The sequence below is a fragment of the Varanus komodoensis genome, unplaced genomic scaffold (assembly GCF_004798865.1).
Source record: "Varanus komodoensis strain SLA01 unplaced genomic scaffold, ASM479886v1 scaffold72, whole genome shotgun sequence".
Classification (NCBI taxonomy): domain Eukaryota; kingdom Metazoa; phylum Chordata; class Lepidosauria; order Squamata; family Varanidae; genus Varanus; species Varanus komodoensis.
The window spans coordinates 569447-583766 of record NW_025336374.1 but is presented as its reverse complement, the minus strand read 5'-3'; the positions used below and the strand labels follow the sequence as shown (position 1 = coordinate 583766).

At 43.1% G+C, this 14320-nt stretch overlaps 1 protein-coding gene across 5 annotated transcripts in view; it reads right to left on the bottom strand.

The window, feature by feature from the left end:
• Nucleotides 1-14320, bottom strand: part of VANGL1 (VANGL planar cell polarity protein 1) — a 53182-nt gene that overhangs the window by 35759 nt on the left and 3103 nt on the right. For 3 of the 5 annotated variants that reach the window (XM_044452407.1, XM_044452405.1, XM_044452406.1), the window contains exons 2-3: nucleotides 11126-11379; nucleotides 6820-6946 (exon numbers count right to left, since the gene is read on the bottom strand). In XM_044452407.1, the coding sequence (XP_044308342.1) occupies nucleotides 6820-6946; nucleotides 11126-11196 (198 nt within the window). In that variant the 5' untranslated portion in view covers nucleotides 11197-11379. Of the gene's footprint in view, nucleotides 1-6819; nucleotides 6947-11125; nucleotides 12212-14320 lie in introns of those variants that run through there. The other 2 variants (XM_044452404.1, XM_044452408.1) reach the window with 1 other exon arrangement.

Sequence of the window (14320 nt, the reverse complement as noted above, 5' to 3'; positions counted from 1 at the left end):
TATGGATGGTCTATCCTTAGTACACACAACTCACTTGCTCCTCAGACCAAGGTTATGGTCACCAAAAAGGAGAGGAGGCAGAGATTGATGGTTGCGAGTGGCTGGAAGGGAAGTCTCATTAAGGCTTGCAACACTACAGATAGACTCCAACTGGGAATTAGTGATCAGATAGCAGGACTGAATGTAAAGTCCTTTCATAAACTGTTGTGAGAGGGGATGGGAGAAGACAAAGCAGCCATCAACTGGACCTCACAGAGAGGTCCTCACAATTGTGGAGAGAAAGACACTGACTGAAGTTGGCTTCAGACCTGTCAGATGTAACAAGAGGAGGTGAGAGATGCATCCATGGTCACTATTACTGTCAGTTCCAGTGGCATGAAGGGCAGTCCCTGCATCAGGTTGGACTTGTCCATCCACCAGGAAAGGCTTGTCCTTATGGATGGAGAAGGTGTGAGGACTTTCCTGGGAGAGCTGCAGTCAGAACGGTATGCCCTTGTAAGCCACAACTGGAGTGGTCTCATGTGTAGTCTTGCATACTGAACCACTGCCACAGTTGATGCCATATGGCCTAGTAATTGCCGGATCGCCTGGGCAGTAGATCTTGGTTTGGAGCACAGACAATGAGCTGATGTTGTCAGTGTTTCTACATGGTCTGGGGGCAGGTGGGCTCAAGCTGACAGAGAATCCAGGTGGGCTCTGATTTCCATGATTGACTGTGAAGGAAGAAGCATGGAATTCTCATCACTGAGAATTCCAGGAGATTGCATGTCTTTGAAATGGATCTTAAGAGTTTACTTTCAGAGGGAGCAACTAACAACTGTGCCCCTTGGAGTCTCAGATTGGTGCATACCACAGCCATACATTTAGTAAAGCCCCTCGGTGCAGGAGACAGACCAAATGGTAGTACTTTACATTCATAAGGGTAGGTTATCAATCTGAAAATGCAGAAAGTATGCATAGTCCAGATGGATGCTTATATGGGAATATGCATCCTTCAACTATATAGAAACAGAGCGAGTCAGAAAGGGTCTCCCGGGCCATCTAGTCTGACCCCCGGCTCCAGCCGGCTCCACTCACGACATGCCCACCATGTGCATGTCCAGCCTATCTTTGAACACCCTCACCGATGGGGCCTCAACAACTTCTCATGGAAGCCCATTCCACACCCTCGGGGTCCTAACTGTCAGGAAGTGCTTCCTGGCACCCAAATGGAACCTTGGTTCTCTGAGCTTTGCTCCATTGGAGCATGTCCTGCTTTCTTCTGCAGGGGAGAACAGGTCTCTACCAATCTCCGTGTGATACAAACCAGTCCCCTCTTTGCAGCAATGATAAGATGCCTTGCAGGGAGACCATTCAGAATTTTTTGGGCAGGATGAAATGCAGGTCCAGAATCAGACATTGACTGCCAACTTTTTTCAGAACGGTAAAGTACTTCAAATAAAAATCGTGCTGTATTTCAATTTGTTGACTGGGCAGATTGCCCCCTTTTACTAGTAAGATATGAACTTCCTCCACTAGGTCTGGAGAGGGGGGAGTTATCCAGACTTTTCCAAGAGCTGGCAAAGTCTCAAATTTGATTTTGTATCCATGTTGCACTATGGTTAGTACCCACCGATGGTGATGGTTTCCCAAATGGTAAGATGGTAATTTAGATGGTTACCAAATGGGAATGGTGCAGTGTGAGAGGGACAGATTCGCACTACCTGTCTATGTTGCCTTTTCTTGGCATCTAGCCTTCTTTTAGGATGTTGAAAATGGGTAGTGTTGCGACAGCATTGCTGGGTTGGTGAATGTTGTCCATATTGCTGGTGCCCAGGGAAGGAACTTGGTTACCTAGATCAGTACAGCTGATACTGTGATTGTGGGGCCCATGGCCACTTACGGGTTCTGGGCTGGTAGGTACCAAAACTCATTTGTCTAAGTTGTAACCCTGGCTTTCTGGAGTGTGTCCAAGCTCTCATCTGTCCTGGAATGGAAAAGGCCTTCTCCATCATAGGGTATGTTCTTGAGTCTCCTGGGGAAGGTTAGTTGCCCAAAGCCACACATATCTATGAACAGCTACCACAGCTGACAAGGGTCCTTGAATTGCAAAAGTTGGCAAGTCGACACGATTTACTGCTTTACAAGTTGGAGGGCTTTAGCAATGTATACTCTGGTGAGCTCTCATTGCTCCAAGAGGAATGAAACTAGGGCCTCTTCTGACAAAGGAAAATCTGGGGCCTTCCCATCATGTCTTCTTAATTTGAGATGCAGAGGCCCAGTCCCACGGCAGAGTATTTATGCCGAGCCATCACAGCAAGGCGGCGACCATCATGGTCAGTCAGTGCAGAATGTTCACATTGTTTTTTTCCCATGTTGACTCAATGATTACGGAATTTGGGTGCAGATGTGAAGAAGGTATTTCTCTCTCTTGTACCCTGTACATTTCTTCTAGTCATCCTAATGTTTGGTGCAGCTGGTTGGGAAGCTCCCAGGTTTCCTTCATGGCAGGTGGTAGAGCTGGAATGAATGGCATTGCTACATCCTCCATTTGATCATATGCCAGTGTGCTGCTGGTACCTATGTGGGCTGCCACGAGGGTGGTGCTTTCAGCTGTGCACGATGTCCAGATCTTAGTGGCAAGGTGAACTAGAGGAATTGACCTGGTACCTCCTTTTTTATGCAGCAGACAACTAAAGTATTGTTGGATTTAATTTGTACATGGCAGTTCAGGATTAGGTTTTGGAATGCTAGCAGGGCTTTCTTGTACTGTCCAGAGCTCTAAGAAGTATATGTGACATGATGCCCTGGAAAGGTCCCATCTGCCTTGGGCTGTTAAATAGCCACAGAAAGTGAGGCATCTGTTGGGATCACAGAAAATGTCAGGTCCTGTGGGGTAAATGGGATGCTGTTAGTGGTATTCCGGAGGTCAGTACACCATCTCAGGTTTCTCTGGATGCAAGAGGGTAGCTGTAGCCTGGTTCTGTGGGACTCAATCTTGATGTTGAAAGAACTAAGGAAACACAGCTGGAGGGGGTGCATGTGGAGGGACAGCAGCAATTGTGGAGGGACTGAGCTCAAGGTCCCTTTGTATTTTGGTGGCCATCTAGTCTGACCCCTGGCTCTAGCTAGCTCCGCTCACAACATGCCCACCATGTGCATGTCTAGCCTATCCTTGAACACCCTCACTGATGGGGCCTCAGCCACCTCCCATGGAAGCCCATTCCATACCCCTGTGGTCCTAACCGTCAGGAAATACTTCCTGGCATACAAACTGAACCTTGGTTCCCTGAGCTTCGCTCTGTTGGAGCGCGTCCTGCCCTCCTCTGCAGGGGAGGACTCTACCCACCTCCATGTGACACTCCCTCACGTACCTATTTGTCGCCAACAGATTCCCTCGGAGTCTCCTCTTCTCCAAGGTGGAAAGACCCAGTTCCCTCAGTCTCACCTCATATGACTTTTCCCGCAATCCAGCCACCATCCTTGTGGCCCTACACTGCACTGACTCTAACCTGGCTATACTCTTCCTGTACTGAGGGGCCCAGAACTGAACACAATACTCCAGTTGTGGGCACTAGATCTCACGATCTAGAAGACATGCTTCTGTCTATGCATTCTGGTTATGCATTCCCTTAATCACCACGTCACACTGCTGACTCATGTTTAGCCTGCAGTCAACCAGTACCCGGAGATCCCTTTCACAAGTGCTGCACTCCAGCCACTTGTCCCCTAACCTGTACTTATGACGCACGCGCTTATGCCCCTAGTGCAAGACCTTGCACTTATCCACATTGAATGCCATCCTGCTTTCTCCTGCCCATTTCCATAGTCTGCCCAGATCCTTCTGGATCTGGAGTACCTGCTCCTCAGTTGTGGCCACTGCCCTCATTTTAGTATCGTCCGTGAATTTGACCAGCAGATTGTTCACCCCTTCTTCCATGTCGTTGATGAAAAGTCATTGTTTATCCTTACCCTGAATTTTTTTAAAGTTTGCTGTTTTTGAAATCCAGGGTAGATGTTTGACTGTATTTAGTTTTAGCTTCTTTTATTATTGAGAATTCAAGTAAGGCACAGTCGCTTTTCCCCAGAGTTCCTGTAGCTGTTACTTTGTCCACTATGTCTTCCCTGGATGGCCTTCATGGCCCCTTCCAACTCTACTATTCTATCATAAGTAAAGCTCATTCCTACTTCTACTTTATGCTGGAGAAAGTTATCAGTGACACATGTTAGGAATCTCTTAGAGTGGGCATGTTTGGCAGAGTTTGCATCCCAGCAGATATCAGGGAAACTGAAGTCCCCCTTAATGACAACATCAAGCATCTTTGAAATACTAACAATTTAGGTTTGTTTTTTTCATCCTTATCCTCTCCTTGAATGGGTGGACAGTAACAGACTCCAACTACTATGCTCCTTTTATTCCTTTTTCTATTATAGTAATCCAGATATACTCAGTGGGATTACTGGTCACTTTTTCCTGTATCCTTTGCAGAGATATGTATCTTTAACGTAAAGGGCAACTCTGCCTCCTTTTCTGTTACTTCTATTCTTTTTGAACAAGTTATATCCTGCAATTTCTGAATTCCATTCATAGGAGTCATCCCACCAAGTTTCAGTTATATCTATCACATCATATTTGCCCTCATGTACAAAGAATTCCACTTCAGGTTGTTCGTTTCACATATTTTGGGCATTAGTGTATAGACTTCTAAGATCATATGAATTATTCCCTGGTGTCTTTGCTACATTATTGAGAGACTAGTGTAAGGCCCAATTAGAGTTCCTTTCACTGCTGCAGTACATAATCCTTTGTCAGTTGATGTTGCACCCACATGTACGTCTCCCTCCCCTGTAGAATTAAATTTTAAGTCCTCCTGAGAAACTTCTTCATGCTGTGGCCAAGTACATCCTTTCCTTTCTTTCTAAGGTACAATTTATCACTTGCCAGCAGTCAGTCTTCCAGAAATCTTAGTCCATGGTCCCACAATCCAAATTTCTCATGGCTGCACCACCATCATAGCCAGGAATTCTCATGGAGTATTTTCACATGAATTCTTTTCCTCCTGCCTTTTCCACTTCCATGAGTTGAAAGGATTCAGGAGAAAACTATCTGGGCCCCAATGTTCATTTTCTTCCCTAAGGTTTCAAAGCCTGACATAATTTCCTCAAAGCTCCTGTTGTTTCCACTTGAATGAGAAGGAAGAAATGTGTGTCAGTGGGTTGTGCAACAGTAGGTTGTATGAGCATTGGTACAAGATCCATCATCGATCTTTGCCTCAGAGAGAAAGTACACCTGACAGTTCCAATGGTCTTACTGACATACCTGTTTTTCCATTTTCAACAATAGGGAATCTCTGACAACTCTTCTCCTTTTGTTGCTGCAAACCTATATATTTTCTCCTTACCAGATTGACCTTTTGTCTTTTTTTCAGAGTTACTCATTGAGTCATGTAGTTCATCCATCTCTTCCTCAAGTAACTTAAAGTGGTCTGAGAATTCCACTGCTTCCACTAGCGCCAAGTATTTCCTAGTTCTTCTGCACCTGTCCCCTTTTTCCAGGGAGTTTCCTCATTTTCCATTCCCTCAAAGTTTTCTTTTTCTGCCTTAGCTCATTAATGCACTTCTTGCTTCTGTTCTACTCCTAGCTGTTGCAGTTCCACTGGACTAAAAACTCTTCATCTTCTTTTATTATCTTGAGAGTGCACACCTGCTGCTCCAGCACTCTCACCTTTTCTTCTAACAGGGCTATTAGCCTGCACTTCTTGCACAGGTAGGCCATGTTGCCCTCTGGCAAGGAAACAAGCATTGCACCGGCATTGCAGGTCATTGCATTCCACAAACACAGCTATCTGGCATATCTTTCATCCCACACACTTTAGTCATAGATGGAATGCATTTTTAGATTTAGAGGACTTTTGGAAGCCCTTCAAAATATGCGCCACATAAAAGGCACATTTTGCATACTGTTAAGTTTTCCAGTCCCTTTTAATTTGGGAAGTACTTTCTCTTTAAGACACATCAATATTAGTTTCATCTCACAGATGGCAAAGTGAAGCTGTAAAATCATTTCACAAGATGCCCACAGCAGAAGGCATATACAGACCATCTTTCAAAAGCAAGTTTTGCTCTTTGTGCATCAGTTACTGGATTTCAAGTCCAACACACTTGCTCCTTGCACTATTCTGCTATATATGCCTATATAATATATATGATTTCTTTCAGTGGGAGTGGCAAAGGAATCAAATAGCTACTAGATCTAACCATAAGATCAGCATCCATATCAATCTTAACAGGAGTTTATTGTACCAGGGCAGAAGAGAAGCACTGCAGGAAAATCAACTCTGAAAGCCAGTAAGGTAGTGTGGAGGAAACAAACTATGCTATTTTTGTATGTAGTCAAAAGACCTCAGCTGCTGTGAAAGCAAGAAGCAATCAGTGTACCTGAATGACATCCAAAAGGTACTTTTCATGTATCTACCATTTATAGCATGGCATCCTGTGTCAAGAATAACCTGAGTTATAACTCAGTGAAAAGTACTTGAGCACATCTCATTGTGCTGGGTCTGCATAATTGGCTGGAACAGACTCTTTTTCTGTCTAAATTTGCATAGGATTGTGCCTTAAACAGTGTGACAACTGTTGCTACAGAAGCATAAGATTGTAATTACAGCAGGAAGAATATCAAGAGTTAGGATGATGAACTTGTTGACACACTCAAAACAAAATTAGCATTTAAACCCCCCCCCCCCCGATTCTACAATAGTAAGCATGTAGCTGCCAAGCTACTCATTGCAAGGTCTTGTACCTGCAATCTGTGCTCTACCCACCTTCGTCAGTCCTTACCTGAGCATCCTCTGCCTGAGAAGTATCATTTCCCAACAGTAGCTCTGCTGGTGGTGCTTGAATGCTAACCGACTTCTCTGAGTGACCGCCATCTTTACTCCGAGATGATTTGTGCCTATCCCGGCTCCTTTTCCATAAAAAGGAAAAAACAGTTTCACAAGCTGATTGTTCTGCAGCAAATGTTAGCCCTAACAACCCGTCAGCTGGTGACAACTGTTTGTTCAGTTTAACCAGGGCTTTCAAAATGCAACACCATTTCAATATGATATTTATATTGATGTATTTATTGAATCTGTTGTAAACCGTCCAGAGATGCATAGTGATTGGACGGGTTAGAAATATCCCAAATAAAATAAATAAAAACATTCCAAGCAAGAGAGGACACAGCAACACAATTCCTCAGGCAGATGTTTAAAGGGGTTCCTGAGGAAGTATAACGGGACATGAGGTCTCAGTTCTGACGAACCTCCACAGAGAGAGATGACAGTTGAGACCCTACTTTATCCACTGTTCGCAACCTCACCGGTCACAGTCCATAACCTGCTGCCTTCAACAAGCACTGCTTAGGACATAATGTGGAGAAGCCTTCAAATATTCTGGAGTCTGGCTGACAAATCTGACTTCTTTTGTTGCATACACAAACCCACAGCAATGCAAGCAAAGCAGCAGCTGATTGCATGAAGAACCTGTTCAGGAGGGAGTTTTTTGGCATGTGTGGCTTTTCCTTTCTCCACAGCAATGGAATTCTTACACCTGCCCCCTTATGCTAACCAGCACTGTTTTCGTGATACCCTCCCAATGCAAGACTGGCTTGGTGCTTTGTGCTTCTAGCCAGACACTTACTGAGAATCACTGTTCAATTATGTAACTTTTGGCCTCCACAAATGGACCCCATTAGGAGCAGACAATCCTGGTAGTTACTTCAATATACAGGCTTTGAAAGCTTCTGAGCAACTCACAGATACAAGGTTTCAAGACCACAGTCCTTTGAAAAATGAATTGCCCCTTTTCTGTTCTGAAGAAAAATAATCCAGAGTTCTTGCCATCCCTAGAATGTGGGTGGGGTTAAAAGCAGAACTGGCTATTTGTTAAAAGCAGATGCTCACGATACAGTATTTCATTGGATTAAAAATCAGAAGACAGCTCTCTTATGCTCCAGAAGGCATATTTTTCCTTGATAAGCTCTCATAATAATGGCAAAAACATCCTTCTTGCAACGTCATACTGTTTTATTGATATTCTATTTTAGCATAACGTTTTATTCTTTTTATTGCTTACTGCTCTGGAATCAGCCAGGGCTAAAGGAAAGTACTGTGCCTTTTGGGGAGAGGTGAGGCTGTCAAATGTTCTATGGGCTGGGCCAGGAATCCCAACATATCATTACTTGCCCCCTTGGAATGTCAGTGTCCGCTTACTGGCAGAAGGCAGGGCCAATGCTGCAGCGAGTCTCCACTCTCTCAGAATGGTGGGTGCATCCAACATGGTACTTTAATTTTCCAAGGCCAATTTCTCAGCCTCTCTCACAGCACATTAGCATAGTCTGATACATGATTGGAAATGGCCAGTTAAGAATATTGAAAACTTTGCAGATGTTCTCAGATGGATGAAGTCCATTTTCAAATCAAATCAAACAAACATGAAAAATCACAGAAGCGGTATCTAAACAAATGTGCCCACAAAGCTTTCCACTCTTAGTGTCATTTCTTCAGTGCAGTTCGTCAGGTAAGTAACTGCAGTAGGGCAATCACAACATAAAGCTGACACCAGTGTCAGTCAAGACTGGCATTGTGAACAGTGAAATGTATTGTTGTTAGTTCTCTCAGTGGAAGGGAATCTTGTACTATCACCTGGTTCTCAGTACACCTGCTGGTATCTTTATGGAATACGTTCTTGGGGAGGGAAATGAAAAAGTGGGGGGGGGGCAATTTGTTTCCTAACTCAGGAAAGGTCTCCAAATTTCTACAGGAAATTAGTTTAAATTATGCTTATGCAACAGTGGGTGTAGTCATTCATTTACATGGCTCCAGTTGGGTGGAATGCATGCAAAGATTTATAAGCAAAGTAATACCTACATTCTTCATTTAGCCTGCACATTACTGGTGGCCACAAATGATGGCTTTCTTTGGAAATCTTACCTCAGTTGAACATGATAAATTGACTAGTTGAGCTACATATGAAAAGGAAAAGAGATGAAGAGAAAACAGAAGGTGAAGAACCAGTGAACAGGAGGGAATTTTAAAAATGCTCTGCTGTGTAAATTTACACATGTAGCCCATCTTTAAAACTGCTATTAAAGAGAGAGTCAGTGTGGTGTAGTGGTTAAGAGCATGGGACTGGGACTCAGACGATCTGGGTTCTAGTCCCCGCTCAGCCATGGAGCCAACTGGGTGACTTTGGGCCAGTCACAGACTCTCAGCCCAACCTACTTCATAGGGTTGTTGTTGTGGGGATAAGATGGAGGAGGAGATGTACACCACCTTGAGCCCTTTGTAGGAAAAAGGCAGGATATAAATCCAAAAAATAAAAAATAAAAATAACATAAAACAAGGCAGCTGAGAAAAGTAGTGAGAAGTACTTGTAAGGTAATCATTGAATTCAAACATCATACAAACCATGATGAGGAAGCTCAGCTACAATTTGCTTTGGTTTCTTGACTGGAAAACCATAGTTTGCCAAACAGAGGCCAGAAAAATCAAAGACTGTGGCCTGAAGTGGGTGTGCACTAGCTATAGTCTAGTATGATGTTTAAAAGACAGACCAAAGTTATTCAGAGGATGGAGACAAATGGAGTTGAGACGGCAGAAAGCAAAGGTGCAGAGTTCTAACCCATACATTTTCTGCTGTACATTTGGGAGCGCAAACATTCCTTTGGGCTCTAAACTGCAGTAGTCCTACTACTGCTTAGGATTTTGCCTGAACAAGATCATTGAAGCAGATTTGGGATAGTGGATTTCAACTTCAATAGTTAAGTCAGTCTTTGTATTCACAAGATCATCAAAATAATCTGAGTTCACTGAAACATGTCCAAACCACTGAAACTATGTGAGTAACAGCAGTTTCTTCTTAGCTTAGCCTGGTTGTTGCAGGTAGTAGTAATTGGCTAGCTAGAAAATGAGAGAGAAAGGAGTTCAGAATATTACAAAATGGCTACACCCAATTTTGCATAAGCATAAATTAAGCTACTTTCCTGTAGAATATCAAGAGACAACATCATGAGACATACGCAACTAGCCCTGAAGAAATCTCACTTTATCCCCTCTCCCAGAGAAAGTGTCTCTCTGACTGGGTTCACACAGCACAGCAACCTATCATGGATAATTAGCCATTGTGAGTTGTTGTTTTATCCAAAGCAAAACTCCACGGGGTGGCTTTTCAGGGAAGCAGGGAGGGCAATGAGCCATCCTGAAAACCCATGGCTTCTAAAGCTGTCTGACCCATGATGGCTTGTGTGTGATCCAAACCAAAGAGATTAGTTTCATGCAGGTTGTGTGGACTGGCTAGCTAGCTTCTTGGCAAGAGTAGCAACCCCCTCCACTTGCCTGTGCTATTGCCAGGGATATCCCCTGCATCCTTGCAGGAGTGATCGTTCACTACCTTAAAAAAAAACAAAACTCAGCTGTAGACATGTGTGTTAATATTTTTTTTAAAAAATAGGAGTGAGAAAGTGTGCAATTAGGGCCCTCAGATATATGTAGCTTTGCCTGGGTGATGTCCTTGTAAGTTTCAACTGACTAAGGGAACAAAGTATAGTTGGTGGTACAGATGGAAACTGAGAAGGTGAAATTACACATTTACACACAGGCACTGAGCTATCAAGAGACATTCACTGATAAAGGAGGAAAAGGTAGGCGCACCAAAAAGCAGGTTACAAGATCTCTCCCTTAGCAATGTAATTTTCTGGATTTCAGGTGTTGAACTGACAGTTCTCAGTGCCTTCCACATTTCAGACACTTCTCCAACAATTCCAGAAAGAGGAGATAATGCCAGCTACATACACTTTTTCCAGACTCCTTTTCAAAGCATGTACTGCTGTGATTACTGCAGATCCTTGACAATTTTTTAAAATTAAAAATCGTGCAAATCTGGCTGAATGAAACAATGTGAAATTGAACTATAAGAGGTAGGTGGGGGTTTTGTACTAACAGTGCTGGTGCTGCATTTTATCAGTTCTAATTTGAAAATTTATGCATTTTTTGACTGAGATTATACATACCTTTCAATGCTGGAAAGTAAATGAAGGGGAAAGCAAAGACATTTTGAAAAGGGCAACTTCTAGCTTAGAGCTGCAATTAAGAAATGTCCCTACCCTTGTCTCTGAGTTTTTCTGGAGTGACCTGAATAGTGGGAATATCCAGAATAGGTTGACTCTGTATCCATGGCAGAAGAAAAGGCAGGTAACAGCAGGGAGTGGCACACGCTTTGTGCTTCGCGAGTCACTACGTCCAGAGGAAAAGTTGGGGTATTCTTGTTAATCCACAAGTCCAAACATTCAAGAGCACGACAATTTTAGCCTTCACCTCTGAGGAAGCAGGAATAGTTCACTTGATCCTCAGCATAAACCTAAGAAAAGAAAAACCAATAATAAGAAGGTCTACTCAATGCAACTGTTGGTACATTCCCTTTGATAACTCATTTTCTGACTTTGTTGATAATACTCAGACACTCTGTATCCAAGGCACTCAGATGAAAACAGGTTCCTAATCCTTTTAATTGTTGTGTGCAAGAGAGAATTTTGAAAGGAGCACCTTGGCAGGGTGAGATGAGAGAAACTGCACCAACAAAAGTTTCCATGCATTTAAACCCTTATGTTTTTTCAGGGTGGGGGGTGGGGTTTGACACTGAATCTGAAAAGACAGAATGAAGTCACACCTAAATATGCTACCTCCTCATCAAAGTAGGCTTTGATGTTCAAACCCACACATTTTTATATTTGTATTTTGATTGGTTAAAATACTGTACTGGTGACTTTATCTTAAGTCAAATTTAGTTAGTGAATGAATGAATGCTGAAAAATGGTACTTAATATGAATGGGGCTTTTCAGAGTTCAGAAGGCGACTGAAGCAGCTCTGTAAGTAGTACAATGGCTCAGCTACAACTTAAGGAAGCAGCCAAATTATTGGAACTTAGAGTGGACACACTTGCCAAAATCCTACAAGATCAATACTAAAAAAACAAAAACAAAACCCACACATAAACAAAAACAGGTAGAACTTCATAGAATCATAGGATAGTAGCGCTGGAAGGGGCCAGAGGGCCATTAGATCCAACCCCCTGCTCAGTACAGGACTCTAACTTAGTGCGGAACCCTAACCATCCCTCTCATATGGTTGTGCAGTAGCTTTCTGAATGCCTCTAGTGTGGGAGAGCCCACAGCCTTCCTAGGTCATTGGTCTCATTGCCTAGCTGGAATCTGGTTTCTTGGAGCTTGAGCTCATTATTCGGTGTCCTGCACTCTGGAATGATTGAGAAGAGATCCAGGCCCTCCTCAATGTGACATCCTTTCAAGTATTTCTGTCTTCTCTTTCTTCTCAAGACTAAACATGGCCAGTTCTTTCACTCTCTCCTCACAGGGCTTTGTTTTCACTTCTGGGTCATCCTTGTTGCCTTCCTCTGAACCCTTCCCAGCTTCTCTGCATCTTTTTAAAACTGTGGTACCCAGAACTGGACACAGTACTCTAGGGGAACTAGTACTTCATGTGATTTGGAAGTGATACTTATATTAATACAGCCAAAAACAGCATTTGCCCTTTTTGCAGCCACATCACATTGCTGACTCATGTTCAGCTTGTGATCTACAACTATGCCAAGATCCTTCTCATTTGTTGAGCCAAGCATTCCCCATCTTGTAAAAATGTGTTCAGTTACTTTTTCCTAGGTGCAGAACTTGGCATTTGTCACTACTGAATTTCATTCTGTTGTTTTGAGTTAGCAGGGCGAATGCCACCCTTGGTTGCATAGCCAGAAGTGTGGCTTCTAGATCAAGAGAGGTATTACTGCCACTCTATATGACTGATGTGTCTGCAATTGGAATATTGTGTTCAGTTCTGGGCTCCACGTTGCAGGAAGGATATAGCCAGGTTGGAATCGGTACAGCGTAAGGGTCACAAGGTTGGTGGCCGGTTTGCAGAGGAAGCCGTATGAGGCGAGACTGAGGGAGCTGGGTCTTTTCAGCCTGGAAAAGAGAAGACTCCGAGGGGATCTGTTGCTGACATACAGGTATGTGAGGGGATGTCACACAGAGGTGGGTAGAGACCTGTTCTCCCCTGCAGAGGAGAGTAGGCGTGCTCCAATGGAGTGTAACTCAGGGAACCCAGGTTCAATTTGGATGCCAGGAAGTACTTCCTGACAGTTAGGACTATGAGGGCATGGAATGGGCTTCCACGGGAGGTGGCTGAGGCCCCATCATTTAGGGTGTTCAAGGATAGGCTTTATTTCTGTTATTTAAATATGCTGTGGACTGAATCTAGCATTCCTGGAAAACTGCCAAGTTTAAGAACTGTTCAGTGAGTGTTCATACCTGTAGAAGACTTACCTAACCCTGTTAAATATTAAAATGACTAATGATTAATTACAAGTGAATGCCAGTGTTTCATAAGAAGTTAGCTATTTTGGGGATTTTGCACAAGCATCAAAACTGTTGATGATTAAAGTGTATTTCATTGTTCTAAACAAGTTAGAATGCAATTGATCATTATTTGACTAGTTAACAGACCAAATCTTTTTGACTAGTTAAATGTCCAACCTACACTACTGATTATCATGAGGCAGTCGCAGAAGAAGACAGTACAGGACCAACTAAGAAAACAAAACTTAATGGAAAGACATGCAATAAACTACAATATCACATTCTGCAGTCAGCTGCCTACATATACTTCAAGGCACATTATACTGGTTTCACTATGAGACATGCAGACACACAGTTCAGCATTACATGCACGAGCTCCTATGAATGCTGGGCCAGCATTCTCCCTCCTCTTGTCTCTTTGTCTGGCATGTGCTGGAGATGAAGGTCAGAAACATCTAATTCCAGTTTTAAAATAACAAGAATTCCCCATTATTCAACTTGGGAAGCTTTTTAAACTCTAGTCAGGATCATAAACAACAGATTGGGCCTTACATGTTGGCACCGACTAGAGCTTAAATAGCCAGCGTTTCCCAAGTACAGGCTTAACAGTATGAACTTGGATTGATATCCTGGCTTGTTCTAAAGCGGGTAAACAATTTCCTGCATGGTACAAAACAGGAATCTGTGATTAGCTGGAAGCTTCCTGATTTACTTACTTTGCCCCAAAGGGAGGAGCAAGCATGTGGACAACAGGTTCATTCAAATCTCAACTAATTAAATGGAGATATGATCATCCCAACATGCCCATTTTCAGAGATAGCAAACATCATTTTGTTTCTAGTTCTAATGAATTGGAGGAAATGGGATTAGAAAAAGAAATGTTTTGTGTCATTCAATTGGTTAGGAAATGTTAGATGTTCATTAAAGCAACAAAA